This window comes from Crassostrea angulata, chromosome 6 (assembly GCF_025612915.1).
Source record: "Crassostrea angulata isolate pt1a10 chromosome 6, ASM2561291v2, whole genome shotgun sequence".
Classification (NCBI taxonomy): Eukaryota; Metazoa; Mollusca; class Bivalvia; order Ostreida; family Ostreidae; genus Magallana; species Magallana angulata.
The window spans coordinates 9,365,309-9,388,336 of record NC_069116.1 but is presented as its reverse complement, the minus strand read 5'-3'; the positions used below and the strand labels follow the sequence as shown (position 1 = coordinate 9,388,336).

At 35.1% G+C, this 23,028-nt stretch overlaps 2 protein-coding genes across 2 annotated transcripts; one reads left to right on the top strand and one right to left on the bottom strand.

Moving 5' to 3' along the window:
- Positions 1 to 14: 14 nt before the first annotated feature.
- On the top strand, positions 15 to 14,631 carry LOC128187698 (AP-1 complex subunit beta-1-like). Its single transcript, XM_052858132.1, has 20 exons — positions 15 to 52; positions 1,009 to 1,071; positions 1,656 to 1,761; positions 2,125 to 2,260; positions 2,645 to 2,890; positions 3,249 to 3,373; positions 3,476 to 3,544; positions 4,650 to 5,012; positions 5,468 to 5,633; positions 5,797 to 5,885; positions 6,116 to 6,218; positions 6,368 to 6,466; positions 6,672 to 6,931; positions 7,446 to 7,671; positions 8,128 to 8,220; positions 8,661 to 8,806; positions 8,897 to 9,026; positions 10,751 to 10,922; positions 13,833 to 13,987; positions 14,283 to 14,631. Exons 2-20 carry the CDS (start codon positions 1,035 to 1,037, stop codon positions 14,355 to 14,357), a joined length of 2,796 nt encoding a protein of 931 aa, XP_052714092.1. The 5' UTR covers positions 15 to 52; positions 1,009 to 1,034; the 3' UTR covers positions 14,358 to 14,631.
- Positions 14,632 to 15,726: 1,095 nt separating this feature from the next.
- Positions 15,727 to 22,691, bottom strand: LOC128187699 (exosome complex component RRP41-like). The gene is made up of 3 exons (XM_052858133.1): positions 22,482 to 22,691; positions 16,823 to 17,029; positions 15,727 to 16,484 (listed from the first exon to the last, which is right to left on the bottom strand). Exons 1-3 carry the CDS (start codon positions 22,650 to 22,652, stop codon positions 16,125 to 16,127), a joined length of 738 nt encoding a protein of 245 aa, XP_052714093.1. The 5' UTR covers positions 22,653 to 22,691; the 3' UTR covers positions 15,727 to 16,124.
- Positions 22,692 to 23,028: the final 337 nt, after the last annotated feature.

The window sequence follows — 23,028 nt, the reverse complement described above, 5'->3', positions numbered from 1 at the left end:
TTAACACTTCCGGTTTTTTAAAAGGGTGAAGGTCACAATTTGTCAACAGAAGGTAGGTCTACGTAGCTAAGTTATATCGGTAATCATCAGGAATATAAATACTTTATCTGTTAATTGGTACATATGATGAAGAACAACAATCATTTATTTATTTCATTTTGTGTAGAATGGTGAATTTAATCTCAAATGTTTTTCTATACAGTACATTTTTGAACAGCAGTAGAACTTCCGGTATATTTCAGCCGGTGAATGAAATGTAAATTTTGTATACAATTATCATAATTACTTGTTCCGACGTATAAAGTTCCTATATTGAAGTATAAATAGATTATTATGTTGTGGAAATAAGGATTAAAGCCATATCTTTGATTGAGGAAGAAGACTGGTTAAAATTTCAGTACATATTTTGAAATATACGCCCCTTTTCGAATTTTCTCTTCACAATTAATGACTCTTTTAGAACATGGCTGCATCAAGGTTTGCAGTTTGCGCCCTAGCTGGCAGTAGCTGCTAGGTTAGATAATAAGATCATAATGAATGCACTTAATAAATTATGCTGTTCATATTTGCTAAACTTGCATATCTTACAAGATCTGTCAGGTTGGGCATCAACCCCCATTTGATGAATTGACTCCCATTTGATGGTTAAATGCCTGAATGGTATACCTGTTTTACTTACCAAATGAGACTCTTTTTTCGTTAACTTTGAATTACGTTTTTCTGCATATATAGCCCTCATGTTTACCACTAGGACAAATGCTCTGACATGTTTGCTTCATAATTTAAAAAAGGTCGAAATGAAATACACCCTGGAAGTCGCTTATAAACAAAGTGTTTTTGTCTTCAGAAAGATCATTTTATTCAAAGTAAGACATGGCCTCATTATTCGAGCTGCCTACTTTTTAATTCTTGTCATCCGGATAAATGGAAAACAATTCAGTTATGAACTTGATGCATGTACAGACATGATGATTCTTAAACTGAATAAGTTATCCATTTTATTTACAGGGGAAAATTGTGGAAAAAATATCAGAATGACGGACTCAAAGTACTTCACTACCACCAAGAAGGGTAAGTTTGGAGATCACAGAGCTATACCATTGTTTATCAGTATACAGTCCATGAAATGCTCAGTTATACCTTGAACTTATTAAATGCAATAGTGAAGTTTTCCCATATTCTCAACTTTTATCCCAATGAGCTACATTTTCATATAATCATGAATAGAGATATGTATATTTTGACGGCTGTAAGTTAAGTTGAAAGTCTGACTTTATTCACAGAAAAAATGACTTTTTAAAAGTTTTATGATCAGCAATCTGATCTTTTCAAATTGATTAATTGATAAAATATGTAAAATAAATCAATATAAACTGTATACATCATTTTATTTACAGGTGATGTAGTTTTCTTCTTTAAAAAATTCTGCGATGACATATTTTATTTGATTACAGACTTTGCTAAACGTTCAAGTAAAATATTGCAGCAATGTTTAAAAAAATATCAATGCAATGGTAGCTATTGATAAAACACAAAATATTTTTGCAAAGGGTATATCAATGTAGTGTATAATCAGTGTTGTATGATATATTTATGAGTTTTTAAAATATGATGCTTGTATATCTTATGAAAATGCATTTTATTTTTTTTTCCAGGTGAAGTCTTTGAATTAAAAACAGAGCTGCAAAGTGATAAAAAAGAAAAGAAGAAAGAAGCCGTCAAAAAAGTAATTGCAAGCATGACTGTTGGAAAAGATGTCAGGTAATAAATCAGTATAAGTTCACAATTACTTATCAGAACCTAAATCAGAGTTTAAGATAAATTGATTTGTGCTTCGAGATGATTTATCCTTTTGTCAGACCAATGATACTTTATATGATTGTATGCAAGAAATTTATAAACTTCAGACTAGGTTGGTTCGCTGTACATTAACATTCAATAAAATGCTAGAATCGTGTTCCAGGCTTAACATTTTCTGCGAATGTTGTTTTCTTGAAGAAAAGCTAAACTACAAATGATTCTTAGAATTTTAATAAAACTTTGATATGAATTGAACTGTTGAGGATTTCACATTGAGGATTGAGATAATTCTGAAGATGACAGGTTCTGGATTTTATTTTGTAGTGCTCTCTTTCCTGATGTTCTGAACTGCATCCAGACAGATAACTTGGAGCTCAAGAAGCTAGTCTATCTGTACCTGATGAATTATGCTAAAAGCCAGCCAGATATGGCCATCATGGCAGTTAATACATTTGTCAGGGTATGTTTTGAATATATCTCTTGAATTTTGTTGACCTATTATTTATCATTCTTATATTTTCTAAAATCATATTTACAAAGATTCAGAATACAGTAAAATATGGTTATTAGGAAGTGCCAGGGACAGGCTATTTTGCTTTGTTATGAGCCTAATTTGTTATATCCGTCAGATTTACAACATGTTATAAAGTCATGGGGAATGAAAATTACTTCGCAGTCAGCGTCAGTTCATTATAAGCACGTTCGCTATAACCGTGTTTTACTGTACATTTATTCCTGAAACAATTTAATTTGTTTACATATTGCATGGAGTTATTTGAGAAAAAAAAATATGAAAGTATCATATTCATCAAATGAAGTAGTTTTTTTGGACTGTCTTGATTAGGATTGTGAAGATTCTAATCCACTTATTCGAGCCCTGGCTGTCAGGACGATGGGTTGTATCAGGGTGGACAAGATCATTGATTATCTGTGTCAGCCATTGAGGAACTGTCTGAAGGATGAGGATCCGTATGTAAGAAAGACGGCAGCTGTGTGTGTGGCCAAGCTCCATGACATCAACGCTCAGCTGGTGGAGGACCAGGGATTCCTGGACCAGCTCCGGGACTTGCTGTCTGACTCCAATCCCATGGTTTGTCTCTCCATTAGTGTACATTGTAATTCTCTTTAGCTATATTTTTCTGCCGGATGCTGTTTTTTTCCTAAATTTGGTAGCATTACCTCAAGAGCAAAAAAATTGCAAAATAGATTATTTTAAACGTCTTATAGGCTTTAATTCAGAACCTGCAAAACAAAAAATAATAAAAATTAAGAAGCCTATTTTAACAAAAAAAGCTATTAAAACTTGCATCCCCAGAAATTAGTTTTAAGGTTTATCCAAAACAAATGGTATGGTTTCTGATTTTTTTCATGATTTTGTACATGATGTGCTGTACTTGTCTTTTTATAAATGTACCAATATGTACATGTGTGCTTGTTCTGAATTTTAGGTGGTTGCGAATGCAGTTGCTGCTATCTCCGAGATCCTGGAAACCTCTCCTACAGCTCAGCAGGTGCTTGAAATGAACTCCAGTACCATCAACAAACTACTGACTGCCCTCAATGAATGCACAGAGTAAGTCTTCTTATGCCTTGAAATCTTTCAAATAATTTGTTAATTCTTAACTGTAAAACCAAATGATTCTGTATGTTATATTGTCACTGGTTTTGTTTTTAGGTGGGGGCAAGTCTTTATACTAGACGCCATTTCCAACTACACTCCCAAAGATGACAAAGAAGCTCAAAGGTATATATGAGCTTATTATGTACTTTCGATATTCTTACTGAAGTTTCAATTTAAGGTCGGTAGCGGGTTTAAAATTTTGCACCCTCTGCGCAGGGTATTGCGCATTACTGTTGTAAATCACAAATTTAAAGTAAAATGTTCAGTGATACAGGTTATCATGTAACGTTTTTATTTCAGAAAAATTACTTATAAAAAAATTATTTTAAATGAAATGAATCTTTAGAATAATGTCCGAAGTATTTTAATTTTTTTCGCCGCATCTTCAAAATCGACGTTATTGTCGTCGGAGTCAACGTCTTAGGATGACGTCAGTTGAGACTCTGACATAACAATTGACAAAAATTAAAGTCGTGCATTTTCTATTACAGCGTCAATAATTAAAATCAAAACTATAATTTGCAAAATAAAAACATATACGCGACCCTTCTACGTTCTGTGTGAGTGGAAATGTATTTTTTCTTCTAATACAAATAAAATTAAATTTGATTCGTAAACATCCTTTTCTTTTATACAATTCTATAATGTAAAATGGCTGGCAAGGCATGTTTATAGGATCAAATTATGAGGACGGATTGCCTAAAAACCAATTGGTCAATTTCGTTTTAATTTGGCAAAAAGTTTACTTATATGTTAACCTTCAATCGCTGGAAATTTAAAGAAAATCGTATGTTTGTAATTTTTTAAATATGAAATTGAAAATGAAAACCCTCATTTTCCTGTATAATCCTATATAAAATGTCGGTGATGAATCGGACATGCGACCAAAATTTGAGCGCGACAAACAGATAAACTATCCGGTCAATTTACTTTATATTTTGCACAGTTTACTCATAAGTTGACATTTCACTGTAAAAAATTTAAAGGAAATCGTATGTTTGAAACATTCTCCCCCGAGACTCTTTAAGTTTGATAGCTCATCACATTTTGTTAGTCCTCTTCATGTTGGTCAGCACCTAAAGAAGCTGCCATGTCCAGTTCTTATGTATTATTTCTTTCTCTACAAATCTTCTCCATAATCCATTTACTCAGTATTTATATGCATGCATTTCTGCAAGTAGGGTATTACTAGATTCTGTCAATTAACACAAGCTTCTACTGATTTCAGCATCTGTGAGCGAGTGACTCCCCGATTGGCCCACGCTAACGCAGCTGTGGTCCTGTCAGCCGTGAAGGTTGTAATGAAGTTCATGGAAATGTTGGAGGCCAACTCCGAGTACATCTCTACCCTGGTAAAGAAGCTGGCCCCTCCCCTGGTCACCCTGCTGTCTGCTGAGCCAGAAATTCAGTATGTGGCCCTCAGGAACATCAATCTGGTGGTGCAGAAACGACCGGAGATCCTCAAAAATGAGATGAAAGTTTTCTTTGTGAAATACAATGACCCAATTTACGTGAAACTGGAGAAACTGGACATTATGATCAGGCTCACTTCTCAGGCCAACATTGCTCAGGTCCTGGCAGAACTTAAAGAGTGAGTATCACTAGCTAATCTACATGTATATGGCGTGTATGTATGCAGATTAGAAAAATGTTGTCACTAGTCAAGTTAAGATAAATAATGTAAACCAATTTTTATTCGCGAGCGAGAAATTTTCGCAAGGGTAGCGAGAGCCTTGTTGTCGCGAATATTTCTTGCAGCAAACCGATCCTTTGTCTATAGTTTTTATAACAATACAGGTCTGGATAAGGCTTGGTCGCGAACAGTAGTTGTTGCTAACAAGTTTATTGGCAGTTGATCGTGAAATGAAGTTGCCGTGTATAAAAATTGGTTTACAGTATAGTCATCAAACAAAAAACAAGATGAAAATTAAAATTAGAATTTTTAAATCATAAGAAATATAATTTTTTTACGTGAAAGAAAGAATATGGTATATTTTCAATTAAAAAGAGTCCCAAATTCAAGGTTGATACTTTTTATCTGAACAGGTACGCTACAGAGGTAGATGTGGACTTTGTGAGGAAGTCAGTGCGAGCCATTGGTCGCTGTGCCATCAAGGTCGAGCCAGCCGCTGAGCGATGTGTCAGTACGCTGCTAGACCTGATTCAGACCAAGGTCAACTATGTAGTGCAGGAGGCCATTGTTGTCATTAAGGTACAGCCCAATGTCAAGTTGGCAACAACCATAGCAGAATTTTTCTGGGCTTACAATTAATAGTGTCCTTTTAATGAAATAACAATATCTGACTCAGTTTTTAGTATGACTGAATTTAAAATATTATGTATACCAAATTTCTAAGATTTTTTTTCTGCTACAGGACATTTTCAGAAAATATCCAAACAAGTATGAAAGCATTATTGCAACACTTTGCGAAAATTTGGACACATTGGATGAACCTGAAGCCAGGTACGTCAAAATCCTGATTAACAATGCCACATGCACTAGTAAATAGGGGAAAAAATTGTCTTTGAATTTGAGAAATTCTTGATGGTCATTTAAAGCATTTGTTTGTTTATATTTCTTGAATATTTCACACAGAAAAATGATTAATGAAAATTCTGCACAAATATAAGAACGAAAATCTTAAAACACAATTTGAATGCGTATTTGTATCAATGACCTTTTAAATCAAACAGAGCCTCCATGATTTGGATCATTGGTGAATATGCAGAGAGAATTGATAATGCAGATGAACTGCTGGAAAGTTTCTTGGAGGGATTCCAGGATGAGAATACTCAGGTAAAATGCTTAGACATGGGAAAATTGAGAAAATATGTACCCATTGATATACATTTAAACAAACCCAACTGATCTTGTCAAAAGAATGCATAGCATACTAAGAAACAACCTTTAACTAGATGCAACTATATTTATCGTAAATTTTACAGGTGCAGCTACAGCTGCTGACAGCCATTGTAAAACTGTTTTTGAAGCGACCAACTGACACACAGGACCTGGTTCAGCAGGTGCTCAGTCTGGCCACACAGGTGAGAATCCTACAGAATATTCACCATACAGTCAGTGTACACTAACAAAACTATAGCTTACTAGTTATCCGAGGTCTCAAAGTTACATGTAAATAGAAAATTCTTTTCCACTTTGAATCAAGAACAGATTATGAATTCATGAAAGCTGCATCTATTTGAATACTACATGAAGGTTATTTATTCTTATTCATTATGTTGGTAACAGGATAGTGACAACCCAGATCTGAGAGACAGGGGCTACATATACTGGAGGCTTCTCTCCACTGATCCAGCGGCAGCTAAGGAGGTGGTTCTGGCTGAGAAGCCACTCATTTCAGAGGAGACAGATCTGATCGAGCCCACGCTGTTGGACGAGTTAATTTGTAACATCTCCAGTCTGGCTTCAGTGTACCACAAACCCCCCAATGCCTTCGTGGAGGGCAGTAAATCCTCTCTTCGGAAAATCCTGCCACCAAGGTCACAGTCGTAAGTATCTTATTTCTTATCTTATTTATTTTACATCTTATATATCTTATCCCATTTTATTTCTAGCATTATCAGTTAAATAGATCATTTGATTGTTGAAAATAAAATTTTGTAGTAAGTAAAAAAATGTCTTTAGCATTGTTCACTTTCTGTTTGATGTTAAACCTGATTCATACCAGTAAATCAATATATTTTTACTGCATTCTGTAGTCTGAATAAATGAATACATATAGTATCTAGTTTTAAATTTGCTATGTATGCAATTGAAACATGTTGCTACAGTTGTAAAACAGGTTACAAAGTAATAAAGATATTCAGTTTTATTGCAAGATATTAAATGTACATAAAATAAAAAATTATGAAATTTTTAACACTGTTCTGTTCTTGGAAACAAGAACAGAACAGGTATATGAGAACCACATGCCTAATTTAAGCCATTTTCATATGCTATTTCAGAGTCTTTATCTTCATTTTAAGAGTATGTAGTGTAAAGTGCTTGCTTTCTTTCATTCAGAGGTAACGTTGGTGATGACCAGCCATCTCCCCCAGCTGAGGCCCCCTCAGCACCTGCAGCGACTGTCATCCCTGGGGTGGATTCCCTCATTGGAGACCTTCTGGACATGGATCTGGGAGGACCCTCCATGCAACAGCAACAAATGTATCCCCCACAGCCCACCTCACAGACTCCCGTACAGGGGGGTGGCGGCATGGATCTACTTGGAGAGGGACTGGATTCTCTGGTTAGTATATACATGTATGTACATCATCCAAGAAATTGCAAAATCTAATAACTGGTGCTCAACAAATAAATACTGAAATCCTTGTGTGTGTTTTAAGATTGTTCATGTAATTAAGCCCACTTACAATCGTGGTTCAAACATGCAGATTATTATTTATTCGCTGTTTGATGATTTAGATACTGTAGATTCCTAATTAAACGCGAGGAATTAATATCCGCTTAAAATCGCAGGAAGCACCTTTCGCAGATTTTGAAATCTCACCATTATTTTCTGAGCGTTGAAAAATATGAAAGGATAAAAGTTCCGCGTTCGCGATTTTATATTCTCGCAATTTCACTCAAAACAGTGGGATCGCGGAATTAAGTACTCGCATAATATTAGGAATTTACAGTAATTGCCATATAGACCATTTGTCATTAGAAATAATGACATGTATTATATGGGTCTTTGTTTCAGCTTGGTGGACCTGCTCCGAGTGGGGATTCTTTAGGGGGACTGGGTGATATATTTGGAATGCCAACAGCACAATCTTATGTGCCTCCACAAGAAGTGAGTACATGTATATCCTCTATTAAAGTCGTCACAAAAACTTTTAAAACGTTCAGGCCAGTTGAGCAAGTGGTCTGTCAAAATATATGGGCCCCCATACATTTAGTGTGTAAACTAATAATTATGCAAATTCCATTACATAACTACACAGTGTCATGCATTTCTGAGAACCCTGTTATGCTCAATTGACTTCCAGATATTGTTTAAGGCATTTAAATTTGAAAATTTCAACAAGCCCATCCAACTTATTAATTTTCAAATTTGACAAATCCAACCCAAAATGCACTTTCCACAGTCTTTGAACCACTAAGTTTTTATAAAGACTATCCTATAATGATAAGAGTGTGTAAACTGCTGTATTGAGCATATAATGATTTCATTTACTCTGCCCTTAATGTAAAACCATTCAAACATCTAACATTCATTGCATCAATTTTTAGGTGTGGCTGCCAGCATCTAAAGGTAAAGGACTTGAGGTCACTGGCACATTCAGCAGGAAGCAGGGAAATGTCATCATGGAACTGACATTTGCTAATAAAGCCATGCAGCCAATGACGGGATTCGCAATACAGTTTAATAAAAATAGGTGAGAAGAAAATAGATGGTGCAAATTATTTCTTCAAGCCTGTACACAAGTTTCTTAGAATTTTTAGAACGTCTGTAATTGTCTTTGTAGCTTTGGTTTGATGCCTGCATCACCTATAAACATTCCTTCAGCATTACTTCCTAACCAGAGCACCAGCTATTCTCTACAGTTGAGCACTATGGGAGCAGTGCAGCGAATGGACCCACTCGCAAATCTACAGGTACTAACTCCATCAGCACTCATTTTATTAAAACAAAGTGCTTTTTAGCTCACCTGAGCCAAAGGCTCAAGTGAGCTTTTCTGATCACAATTTGTCCGTTGTCTGTCGTTGTCGTTGTTGTTGTAAACTTTTCACATTTTCATCTTCTTCTCAAGAACCGCTGGGCAGATTTCAACCAAATTTGGCACAAAGCACCACTAGGTGAAGGGGATTCAAGTTTGTTCAAATGAAGGGCCACGCCCTTTTTAAAGGGGAGATAGTTGAGAATCATTGAAAATTTGATGGTATTTTTCAAAAATCTTTTTCTCAAAAACTATTTGGCCAGAAAAGCTTAAACTTGTGTGGAGGCATCCTCAGGTAGTGTAGATTAAAGTCTGTTAAAATCATGGTCCCCGGGGTAGGGAGGGACCACAAGAGGGGGATCAAGTTTTACATAGGAATATATAGAGAAAATCTTTAAAAATCTTCTTCTCAAAAACTATTAGGCCAGAAAGGCTCAAATTAAAAGGGAAGCATCCTCGGGTAGTGTAGATTTAAGTCTGTTTAAATCATAGTCCCTGGGGGTAGGATGGGGCCACAATGGGGGGATCAAGTTTTATATAGGAATATATAAAGAAAATCTTTAAAAATCTTCTTCTCAAAAACTATCAGGCCAGGAATGCTCAAATTTGAGTGGAAGCATCCTCAGATAGTGTAGATTCAAGTTTTCAAATCATGGTCCTTGGGGATAGGGTGGGGCCACAATTTGGGGATCAAGTTTTACATAGGAATATATACAGAAAATTTTTAAAAATCTTCTTTTTAAAGACTATTTGGCCAGAAAAGCTTAAACTTGTGTAGAGGCATCCTTGGGTAGTGTAAATTCAAGTTTGCAAAATCAGTACCTAGTGGTAGGAAGGGGCCGTGATGGCGGTTTGAATTTTTACATAGGAATATATAGAGAAAATCTTTAAAAATATTCTGGGAAAGTTTTCGGTCCAAAACTCAGTATTTAGTGTGAAAGCACAGGTTATGCAGATTTAAGTTTGATGAAACCATGATTCCCTAGAGAAAAGTGGGGCCACGAAATGGGGGGGGGGGAAATAGGAATAGAGAAAAATCTTCTTACAGGTACAACAACAAAAGGGGCTTGGTACTGTGGTTTCATCAATATTCAAGGGTATCAATTTTCGTGGATAAAGTGAAAATCACAGTTTCAAGGATACGTAAATTCGTGGCCAATGACCCTATCAATACAAAATGTTAATAAAAATTGCCTTTCAATGAACATTTAATTTCGTGGATCAACTAAACAACGAAATCCATTAAAATTGGTATTCAACCAATATTGATGAAACCACAGTATTTACCAAATAAAAAGAGGTGGATACAAATTGGCAGATTTTCAATTTTTTTAGCAAGATCTACTGTACTTAGTTGTCAAGATATTTTGATACTGTAATGCTAATTTGATCAGAATTAAGGCAATTGTTGCTTAGGTGAGCGATGTGGCCCCTGGGCCTCTTGTTTTAATCTCTTTTACAATTCAACTTTTTGCCTTTATTTGAATTTCTTGCAACCATCTTGCACTGTATAGAATGATTGGCCATCACTATACATGTAGGACTGTGAAATTATTTTATAACCTTGATGTCTAGATTGGAATATGAAATTAATCTGGGAATAAACAAAACAAAGGTTCAATCCTGATACAGGATTGTTGATGTTTACAAATTTCTTTGTAGGTGGCGATAAAGAACAACATAGACGTGTTCTACTTCAGCTGTCTGGTGCCCATGCATGCCCTCTTTGTGGAAGACGGTGAAATGGAAAAACGTGTATTTTTAGCCACATGGAAAGACATTCCTGCCCAAAATGAAGTTCAGCATGAGATCTGTAATGTACAGCATAATGCAGGTACAGGCTGTTTTTTTGTAATCGCCGATACACTGCATAAAGTTTTGTCATCATTTATGTGCAATGCATACATGAAAATTTTCTCACAACTGTTTTATTCTTTTGGGGTTGAGCAGGTTATCAGTTTTTAGCTCACCTGAGCTGAAAGCTCAAGTGAGCTATTCTGATCACATTTTGTCCGTCGTCCGTCTGTCTGTCTGTCCGTCTGTAAACTTTTTACATTTTGAACTTCTTCTCTAAAACTGCTTATCCAATTTCAACCAAATTTGGCACAAAGCATCCTTATGGGAGGGCAAATATAAATTGCAAAAATAAAAGTCCGATCTGTATTCAAAGCGGAGAAAACCTTGAAACTGTAGAAAAAGGGGGGTGCATTTTTAAAAATCTTCTTCTCAAGAACTACCGAGGCAAATTCAACGTAGTTTAGCATAAATTATCCTTATGGGAAGGAAAATATAAATTACAAAAATTAAGGGGTAATTTTGTTTCAAATCTAAGTTATTACGAAAATAATAATAAAGGAAAGGCGTGTTTTAATCAGTTTAATAGCATCGGGCTCGGCATCCGATAAAATGGGTAGGCAAGACTTGGCCTGGGCAAAACAAAAGATTGGCAGTTATTAATCTGCCAATCTCATTAAAATTTCAGGATATTTGATGGACTAGTATATTTGTATTCGCTGTAGATATTGCTGCAAAATAATGCGTATTTGGAATTGACGATTGCCGATCTGCCCCGGCATTTATTTTGCCACGGCCCGGGTTTGCATACCCATTTTACCAAGACTCGTATTCCATACTTCTAAAACGAGGTTCTTTGTTTAAAGCAGCCATGACATTATACGAAAAAGGGTCGATCTGACTATGATGAATTTGCTTGTTGTGCAACAGTTCGCGTATGAAGGGAAATTTTGAAACATGAAAAATATATTGGTGCCGATTTTGTGAAGTAAATTGAGGCTAAATATTTCAATGCGTTGACAGTTTTCACACATGACGTTGGTGTTAGCTTGTTCTGATTTTCGTTTCGTTTTCATTATTTATGCTTTGTAACCTGGAAACTATCGTCTGTATTTCGTGATTTTTACGTATCAAATCAAACAGAGACTTCGGTAAATCAAACAGTTACGTTAACTGTTTACCTGCGCAAATTAAGCAAAATCTGATGTAGGGGTACTGAAATACAATTCATTCTATCGGTAATTCGGCATTATCTTTTGCGTAATGGTAGATTAATGCAATAGGTTTTGTTGAGATGCTCGACATTTTCTCTAGTTTATTCAGTTTAAATAGAGTTTGACATCGCTTACGGAAATATGTAGGTATATACATGTATATATATAATTCATTATACATGTAGTGCATGTTTCTTGTGTTTAATTGTTTACAATTTCTATTTACTAACCATATTTGAGTGTTAAGCTTCGAATTATAAGCAAGATACAGAGATTAGCTCACAATTCTATGTTTGTACACAGATCTTAAAAGCTAAAGATTAAAAAAGTAACAAAAAATTGTCAATATTTATCACGAAAATTTTCAAAATCTGTTCTTCCAGAAACCAACTTATTGAATTGTAAACTTAACCTTTTTAGCTCACCTGAGGATGGGGCCACAATGGGGGGGTCGAAGTTTAACAAGTGAATATATAGATTAAATCTTTAGAAATCTTCTTCTCAGAAACTAATCGGCCAGGAAAGCTGAAACTTGTGTGGAAGCATCCTTAGGTAGTGTAGATTCAAAGATGTGAAAAACATGACCCCTGGGGGTAGGGTGGGGCCACAATGGAGGGTCGAAGTTTAACATATGAATATAAAAAGTAAATCTTTAAAAATCTTCTTCTCAGAAACTAATCGGCCAGGAAAGCTGACACTTGTGTGGATGCATCCTTAGGTAGTGAAGATTCAAATTTGTGAAAATCATGACCCCCAGGGGTAGGGTGGGGCCACAATGGGGGATCGACGTTTTACATAGGAATCCACAGTAAATCTTTAAAAATCTTCTTCTCAGAAACTATTCAGCCAGGAAAGCTGACACTTGTGTGGATGCATCCTCAGGTAGTGTAAATTCAAAGTTGTGAAAATCTTGACCCCCGGGGGTAGGGTGGGGCCACAATGGGGGATCGAAGTTTAACATATGATTATATACAGTAAATCTTTAAAAATCTTCTTCTCAGAAACTAATTAGCCAGGAAAGCTAAAACTTGTGTGGAAGCATCCTCAGGTAGTGTTGATTCAAATTTGTGAAAATCATGACCCCTGGGGGTAAGTTTGGGCCACAATGGGAGGTCGATGTTTTACATAGGAATTAAAACAGAGTTATTCTTTAAAAATCTTCTTCTCAGAAACTAATCAGCCAGGAAAGCTGAAACTTGTGTGAAAGCATCCTCAGGCAGTGTAGATTCAAAGTTGTGAAAATAATGATCCCCAGGGGTAGGGTGGGGCGTCAATTGGGGGGGGGGGGGGGGGTTGTGTCAAAGTTTAACAAAGGAATATATAGGGCAAATCTTTAAAAACTAATCAGCCAGATGATTCTTTATAATTGTTAAGACTTTGGCCCCAGGACAATTCTTTGGCCTCACGAGAAGGTTCAGAGTTTGATGTACGTTTATATCCCATATATAAACTATTGTTACGGATCTTTTTTAGAACTGCAATACTCAACATATGATATGGCTATAAAATCATCCTGTTAGAAAAGGGACTAATGATTATAAACATAAGAATATCCAGGGGAAAATGGATTTTATTTATACAGGATTTACATGAATTATTGTACATTGTCCAGATAGTTTGTATTATGACTCCATTGAGCTGATTTTATCATACCTATTGTTCCTCAGGTGAGCGATGTGGCCCATGGGCCTCTTGTTTCAGAATATATTAATTTTGTTATGTTTCTCTCCTTTCAGACACCATTTCACAGAAGCTGAAGAACAACAATGTTTTTACGATAGCAAAGCGTAATGTAGAAGGACAAGACATGTTATATCAGTCACTCAAATTAACAAATGGAATCTGGGTGTTAGCAGAATTAAAGATACAGCCCAATAATCCCAACTTTATGGTGAGTTGGTATAATCATTTCAATGTTTATGTTAGATTAGAATGTCCTTAGAATATGTAGATACAAAAGAAATGGTAAGGAAATCAAAGTTAAAGATACATGTACATTTAGTACCTATAGGTGAAAATGTATAGAAAATAAATATTAAAATTAAACTGAGACACGTCTTCTATATTAAATCAGTAATCATGTTTTTTACAAAGAAAAACAAGAGAAATTGAATGTAAGAAATGAAAAATATTGCGGAATGAAAATATTGAAGTGGTATATTTGGAATTAATTTGTTTGGTTTCAGCTATCCCTAAAAGCCAGAGCAATGGATGTATACCAAGGCATACAGCAGGCGTTTGACAACATCCTTCACAATTAATGACCAGACTTTTTGATTTTGTTTTATGCCATAATAAGTGGACCTAATTCCATAACGGTGTTGTGATAATCCTTAAACATTTTAGGATGTTCTATTCATTTATGCGTATATTATATTACAAGGTGTGGATGCACACTTACGCTATGTCTACATGTATGTTATGTTGAATATACTGTATTTATTATTGTATCTGAAGGTATGTAGAATCATTGAAAAATCTTTTAAATCAAAGTTTGTCTCCCTTGGACAATAATAAAGTACTATTAAAAGGAAACTTGACTTCTTTTTTAATGTGGAGGCAAAATTTTCAGTTAATGTTTATTTCACCTACATGTACTACTGTAGAAGCACATGTTTTTGTTGGTTAAAATTTCCTGGTTCTTAAACCAAATACAATTTTGTTGGCATTTATTTTCGTTGTCATATTGTAATCCCTAAAATGTATTGCATATCATCTCTGTACATTGTATTTATTTATACTTCTGTTAAAAATTGTTACGTATTTAATTTTGTTGATTATTACTGCTAACGAAATTTAAATCCTCAAATATTTCTGCTTCTACAGAATATAAAAACTATCCTAGAGTTAGAATTTAGTTGTTTGCACTGTATAGAACTTTTTTATGTGTTTTAAGACTAGATGCTTTATCTGCAATGTCTACATGTGGTTAAAATTGCAATATCCATGTTCCTTCTAATTAAATATATCTCTGTTCTGTTATTGTCGCTTTACTTGCCTTGGACTGCTACCTTTAACTGACCCTGGAAAGTGAAATTGAGTCACTATTTTTATATGTAAGCAAGCTAAACTACTCTTCCTTACAGGGCAAGTGATGGTGATCAGAAAATTTTTAGAGGCAATTAAAGCAACAATATTGGTGGTAAATTGATGGAAAATTTTGATGGATTTACATATTTCCACAGAATATGTCGGGAAATGAGGTTTATCAGTCTTGGAACAGTTTTTCATGTGCTGCATTAAATTGCAAGATTTTTGTATGCGAGGAAATATGGTTCTATGATCTGTCAACACGTATTGTCACGTAGAGCTACAAACCAGCGGCTACAGTAAAAAGTGCCTGAATATATAATTACAAAGAATGAAATGCAATCCACTAAAATCATTATCAGGGTTTTGTTTTCATGAACACTTTTAAAATGTAACATTTGAATAACTGAGAAAACCCATAAGATGCAACACAAAAGCACATGAGATGTTGATAAAATAACAGTTTTTCTGTCGTTTTTCATCAAAAGGTGATAGCATATATTCTATGGACATTAATATCATTGGGATATAGTTTTCCATATTTAAAGGTCTAGAATTAGACTTGACAAATTTGAATTTCACCTATAAATCATAAGCAGATTGAAATGTGAGAATATTTTTTATTTTCCATATAAAGAAAAGTTACCCTTTGTAAAGAGTACATAATGTTCTGAATACAAAACAAAATGATCTGAATAGAAGACTGGAAACCAAGAAAACATTGTCTAGCTTTTTCTGCATTATGCTTATTTCATATACAAGACTCTGCATCTTCTAAAATAGAAGAATTAATGAGTAAAAAGTACTTGTAACATCCTTTAAATATTGTTTGTTAAATTCATTGCAAAATTTCCCCAGTTCATGCTGGATGTATATACATGTACATGAGTACCTGCAATCACTTAGGTTGACCCAAACTGGTAGATCCTTACAAAGTGGAGTGTAGTACTACCGGTAATACACAACACTGATAATATCCTGTGAGGACTGGATTTCTATCAAGTTTCCAGAGAGGAGCCGACTTGGCTGACGTGCTCTCTGACAGTTCTGTCCAGAACACCGTACACGTCTTTACAGCCTTTGACGGCCATGTCCACCACCTTGCTTAAGTTATCTTCATGTAGACGACCGTTCATCTCCAGAAAAACAATCTGTTCCGACTTGGGAAGTACAGCAACGGTAATTTCTGGACTTCCTGAGGATTCCTCCAAGTAATTGATGTCCACTATTGGGCTGTCTCCAAAGTAACTTGCAGAGCAAGCACACACGTAGTCTTTCATGGGGATTCCAGCATCAATCACAGCCAATGTTGCAGCATTAACACTAGCACAGTAATTCCCTCCATCAGATTGTAAAACCTTAAAAAAAAAGATTCAATGCTGATTACAGAACGTTAATATTAACTGTTTACGTGTTAAGAACTAGTATTGCAAACCTAAAGATATTATTAAGATTGTCAAAGACAAACGGTATTGTCTAAAAATTTTAAACAATATTTTCAAATGATTTTTTGTTCTTGTGAAAAGTTCATAAATTTTTATTACCAAGATGTCAATGACGAAAGAACTTTTAGCGTAGTAAGTCCACTTAAAAGATATTTTTCCTCTATGTTTTTATGGTTGTGAGAGACAGTATAAGCAAGTTTTACATGTATTCTGTTTGTAAACTATAGAATTAAAAGAAAGGGAGTCTTCACCTCTACAAAAATATCTATTTGAGATCTTGAATGTAGACTGGTTAAAATTGCTGCATTGAATGTTTGTTGTAAATGCATTGTCATCTCTTGAGATTTCCTGTCCCCCCGTGGGCGTCTTTTGCGTTCACTGGTGCTGAAGGTTGCCATGCTGTATTGACAGTTCACTAGTACTTTATCTTGAAGAAGTTTACTGCGACTACCTCTAATCTATTAAGAAGAAATTAAGATTCTCTTTCAATGATTCATCATTTATATCAAACTGTCATAAAAAATCGTCAATGAGGCCACACCAATTTAATTTCTTGTTCGTCCAACATCTGAAGAAAATGAGTGGGCGAGCAAATAGATGATAAAATTATATTTTTTTTTCAGGCAAATTTTTTAGGCGATGCATAAGAAAATTTGAGCGGACAATTATCTTTTTTCTACTTTTTTTGATTTATAGATTAAAACGATGTATATTACAAAAAAAATACAGCAATATAGAACTGAAATAGATGTGGAAAATTTGAAATAAGATTAGTTGTAAAGTTCTGTTAAATTATGAGTGTGATGGTCAGACGATCAAGTATTTAAATTGATATGGCCAGGTACACTGACAACCAATATTTTTTTTCTCGCAAGATTGCTTGCATACAAATTCAAAAAAATAATTTTTCATTAATAAACAGTACTCAATTTTTGCCTAACTACATTACCAATCAGACCCACCCTAACAGAAAGTAAACCCAAACTAAACCCTGGGTTTACTAGAGTGAACCCTGAGTAAACCCAAAGTAAACCCAGAGTGGACACAGAGAGTAAACCCAGTGTTTTAAACCTGTTAAAAAACTAGCTAGACACTCAGGGCTGACAGCTAGTATAATTTGTCAGCCCTGTTAAAATTCAACCAGCCTGGAGAAAATAATTGACATTTGTTTATTTATTTCAATTTGCATGTAAAACATTCAAAAATCTGTTTTTCAATTTTGTTTTGTCGTAAACTTGTTGATTTTGGTTGTAAAGTTATCGTCCACTAATCTCAGCGAGATTAGTCAAGAGTGAAGACTGAAAAATTTTGACGTGTCTCTTCCAAATCCCTGATTGTTGAAATAAATTAAATATAAACAAGTTCATATTTTGTGGGATTTAAATCATTTAACGATAGGAAACTAACATTTTCTGTTGATAGCTACATTTAAGGAATTAAAACAATGTTCAAAGTAAAAAGTTGATTTAATTCAGCATACTTCTATTTTAACAAACGGCCAAAGTTTGAGCAAATTGTACTGAATCCATAAGTATCGCACTGATCTGAGATTCGGAAGAGACATATGTCAAATATTTTCAGTCTTGACGAATCACGCTGAGATTACCCTGCATTATTCCATAGCAAGACTGGTGATTTTACATTGCCATGCTCACATGTCAAGCATTGTCTACGTGCATTAAATGCTTGTATTGTTGTGAAGTGATGTTAGTAATTGGATTTATTTATTGGTTAGTATTAAACGTGACAAGTGGTGAGGGGTAACTTAAAGTTACTACCCACCTGAGTTGTGTCTTGAATAGCCTAGCCGACCGGGGGACGTCTTTACTATTTCAGGTTCTGTTCACAACTGAGGAATAATCAATCAGCTGATCGGAATGCCGAACCCGATCTTAATTACATATACTACATTCCTCCCCATTTTAATAAAATCACACCGTATGGCACAAATCAGAATTTCCGACTTAATGCCAAAATCTTAAAATCAAATGTTGTATATTACACATTTATTTACAACTAAAAATCACTATACACAATTATAAAATCAACACAATCTTCCTAGACATTCCTTAAAGTCCTCTAATAAAATGTCATTTCCCTTGTCGGACAAATGAATTCCATCTCCTCTAAACAGTGATTTATTTTTCCAATAAATTTTATTGTGTCGCAAAAACATGTTGGAATCTATTTAACAAAGAGAAAACTTCATGATGATCTTTCTTAACTAGATTTGTAATTGATCTCTCATATAAATCTTGCATGTGCATAGGTAACTGAGATGTTAAATTGTCTGAGGATGGGTTTTTAGCAGATGTATCTACCTCAATTTTATTGAGAGAAAATTCTTCTTCATCTTCCATAGAGATTAACTCATCTATTTCCATACCAAAACCTACATTCTTACCCTTTTTTAATGTTATGAATCTATCTGTAGGGTTTCGAAAAGAAATTTTTGTTTGTCCCGCACTAATTACAGAATTTGGTGGTAATAACCCATCTGAAATATTTTTGTCTGTCTCAACACAAAGCAAATCTTTGAAGGGTTTGTCAATCTGAACGGGTATAAATTTAACTGATTGTGGTGGTATAACAGTTCTTTTCTGCAATGAAACTCTATATATCTCAACATCATTCTTTGAACCCTCTGTTTTGATTTTGGTAATAGGTATTAATGCTTTATCTACTGTCAGAGTAAAGTTTTCCAAATTGATGATGCAATTGTGAGCTCTCAAAAAATCTAAACCAAGTAATAAAGAATCTGCTATTTCTCCCACTACAACATCCCATCTTTGTTCTGTAGGCCCTATTCTTAACTTGACCTGTTCTGCTATTTTGCCATTAATGATGTTATTTTTTCCTGCTCCTTTTAGTATGATATCTTTCTGAAGATGGGGCTTTGGTTTTAAACTCTCAAAAAGTTCATAATTCATGACAGTTACTTGGGCAGCAGTATCTATAACAGCATTGATTGTTTTGTTGTTTACAATACAGGGAAAATAGAGAGTGTTTTTCAATTTGTTTTTGTTCCTGTAAAGTTCTTTTTCTATGGTTTTAAATTTTACTTTAGGAGGAGGCCTATCTGATGTATCTGAGTAGGTTGAAGAATGGCCTACATCTCCAACCGATTGAAGTTTAAAGGCTTTGTCTGAGGTGACGGTGACCTATTCTTAGACTGAAATGGTAAACTACTACTTTTACTGATAGGGCATTCTCTCGCAAAGTGCCCTTCTTGGTCACACTTAAAACAAGCTTGTTTTCTAGGACTGCTAGAAGGAGATCTAAACATTCTTGTATTTTCTCTACTGTTTGATCTAGACCTGTTTGTTCTAAGAATTTCAAGAATATCATGAATATTGTTTTTCATTTCCCGATTATCTTCTTCAATTCTTTTGACCCTTGATTCTAATTTGGAGAGTCTTGTCTGATCTGTGAATTGATTTGATGCTTGTTTTATATCGTAAACAGCCCTAACTTTGCTTATGTTTTCATCATCATCCTCACTCTCACTTCCAGAACTCTCAAACTTCACCCTTCTTGTCTCAGACTTTCTCACACCTAGTATTAGTTTTTGGTTTGTGACTGCAGTTTTCATGTATTGTGTTGCCATATCTAGTGTAAGTGGGTTCTTGTCCATGGCAATGAGGGCAGCTTGTTTGTTGTAACAACCTCTCAAGAACGCATCTATGGCCACGGTTTGGCGGCAGTCTTCTGGTGTGTCTGGGTATCCATCAGTGGTCATCTCTAGAACTTTGTCTGCAAACTCTTCAACTGTCTCCTCAGAACCTTGTTTGACATCTTGCAGTTGTCGTCTGATAATGTGGGGAAGGTCTTTTTTCCCAAACCGTTCATCAAGCTTTGCACTCAGCTTTTTGAAACTTTTCTGGTCTGAAATTGGTCTAGAGCTGAAATATTTCAAAGCTTTGTCTCTGAGGCATTCAATCAATTTGTCCAGCTTTTGTTCTTTGGACCATTTATAGCGGGATGAAATGTGGTTGAACTGTGTGAAGAAAGGTTTCCAGTCATTTTTTCCGTCAAATGTTGACATCTTTGGTGGACTAGGACCCTTTGACTGAAGCGTATCTGCACATCCAGTTGGGTTTGTTGATGATTTCCAATACACCCCATGTGGTGCCAGCTTGTCGACTTCCCTGTTGATCTTTTCATCTTCGAGTTGTTTAAGCTTATTTTCTAACTGTTGCATTTTGTTTATCCACTTACTGTCTTGGTCAACTAGTCTTTGCTTCATGAGTGCAAGTTCATCGTCCTTAACAGTCATTGTTTTACTAATTGTCTTTTCATAATGAGATTTTGTGTTTTCTAATTCTGTTTGAAATTTTTGTTGTAATTTATTCAGTCGTTCTTCATGTTCTAATGTCAAAGTCTTTTCTAAAGAATCTAATTGTTTTTGTCTAGCAGTAATGTCTTTTTCAGATTGTGCAATTTGAATGTCCCTTCTTTCTATGTCTTTTGCTTGTCTGAGAATTTCTGCTTGTAACTTAGATACTTGACTTGACAGATCTTCAACATTCAAGTGTGTTTTTTCTTGTTGTTTTACTCTCTCTCTGAAAACAATCACACCCTCACTCACAAGGGGATCCCAGATTGTGTTTGGAACTGTTGACATTGTTTTTAGGTCTTCTAATGACAAAGAGCCCCTCTCATCTCTCAACTTAACAATAGCCCCAGCCCTTTTTTCTCCAATGTTTGGAATTGATTTTAATTCTGCCAAATTGGCATTGTTTATGTCTACAGGGTTTGAACTACTCGCCATCTTAATTGATTAATGAACACCAATAAAGACAGAAGAAACAGACGTGTTGTTGACTTCTCTATCAGAAAATCCGACAGAAAAATCTCGAGTGAATTTTGTTTTTAAATTTGTTATCAGAAAATCCGACAACAAAATATGTAATTTGTAAGAAGAAGATACGAAATGAAAGAAAACCCCAAATGACATAAATCAAAACAAATATTTTAATTGATAACACCTTACGAATTCACAAAGAAAAAATATTTGGCGCGAAATCCAAATACACAAATTACACTTCACCGATCGAATAATCCTGCCGACAACGCCAATGTTGTGAAGTGATGTTAGTAATTGGATTTATTTATTGGTTAGTATTAAACGTGACAAGTGGTGAGGGGTAACTTAAAGTTACTACCCACCTGAGTTGTGTCTTGAATAGCCTAGCCGACCGGGGGACGTCTTTACTATTTCAGGTTCTGTTCACAACTGAGGAATAATCAATCAGCTGATCGGAATGCCGAACCCGATCTTAATTACATATACTACAGTATTGACTTTTTAAATGAAGAAAAAAAAAAAGCGATAGTGTGACAAGAATCAGTTAAAGATTCTCAAAACTCCTATTCCGTTATTATATACACTTGGCTCAAAAAATATCAACGTCCAGCCGGGTGCTCGTAAAACAAATTTGTCCACCCATGCCAAAAGATATGAGTCTCGGGCGGTCAGGCGGACGGTTATTTCAAACACTGGTAAACCCTGATCAGAAGTATACCCCTGAAAGCAGAGGCTCTATGTGTATTCAGAATATACAAGGGGCAAGAATTGCAGGCAGTAAGATGGTAAGATAAAAGACGGGTCTGCTTCACACTTCAGTGCGTACAGTTGACCCTAAAAACAATTCCTGACTAAACCCAAGTAAATCCCGAATGCATGGACCTAAATTTTCGAAAAACTGACCCAGAGTAAACCCCAAAAGTAAACCCAGGGATTAGTTGTGGTTTACTCTGGTATTAGGTTGGGTCTGATCGGTACTGCTCTACTGTACAAGTACTACATTTTTTCAATTTAATTGGTTAAATAATAAGAATAATGTTTCATTACTACTCAGTGCTTGAGTAAATACACTGTCAATACTGACATTTGAATATTGAACGCACCTCGTGTGGCCCGTAAACTGCTGCTAACACCTTTGTATTCCCCTGTTCTACGTATGCAGAACCATCAGCCTGGCTAAAAACTCCAAGTTTACATTGAATTTTTCGAAGTTCATGCGAGCGCCTTCCATCTATACGAAAACCTTGATCAGAAAGTAATTCTAACCCAGCCATGCTTATACCGCAGGAAGTCAAAACTATATCACTAAATTATGAGTAAAACAGGTAGAAATGGAGAATCCGATCACAGCAAATTCTTACGCTAACACTGGTAAAGCTATGTGTTTTCTCTGCAATGCTAGCTTCTTACAATAATGTACATAATGAGATCCACACGAACCATGTGATAAAATAAAAATAAAATGAAATAACAATCTTTCTGTGATTATTAAATAAATAAAAATATGTGCAGCCATTTTGTACATTTGAGAATAAGCCTGAATGTAAACATTTCCTATGGTTGTACAGAGGACACCAATGAAACCCCTTCGCATTTTTTCAGATTTTTAAATCTTTAAAATAAGTCTGTAGCTGCGCAGTTCGACAGCTG

Excerpts from the sequence above, each read along its gene's own strand:
- LOC128187698 (XM_052858132.1), top strand. The coding sequence starts at position 1,035 with ATGACGGACTCAAAGTACTTCACTACCACCAAGAAGG. Across the intron at positions 1,072-1,655 it reads CTTCACTACCACCAAGAAGG|GTGAAGTCTTTGAATTAAAA; the intron begins GTAAGTTTGGAG and ends TTTTTTTTCCAG. Across the intron at positions 9,027-10,750 it reads ACCCACTCGCAAATCTACAG|GTGGCGATAAAGAACAACAT; the intron begins GTACTAACTCCA and ends ATTTCTTTGTAG.
- LOC128187699 (XM_052858133.1), bottom strand. The coding sequence starts at position 22,652 with ATGGCTGGGTTAGAATTACTTTCTGATCAAGGTTTTCGTATAGATGGA. Across the intron at positions 17,030-22,481 it reads CAGTTTACGGGCCACACGAG|ATTAGAGGTAGTCGCAGTAA; the intron begins GTGCGTTCAATA and ends TCTTCTTAATAG. Across the intron at positions 16,485-16,822 it reads AAATAGATATTTTTGTAGAG|GTTTTACAATCTGATGGAGG; the intron begins GTGAAGACTCCC and ends TTTTTTTTTAAG.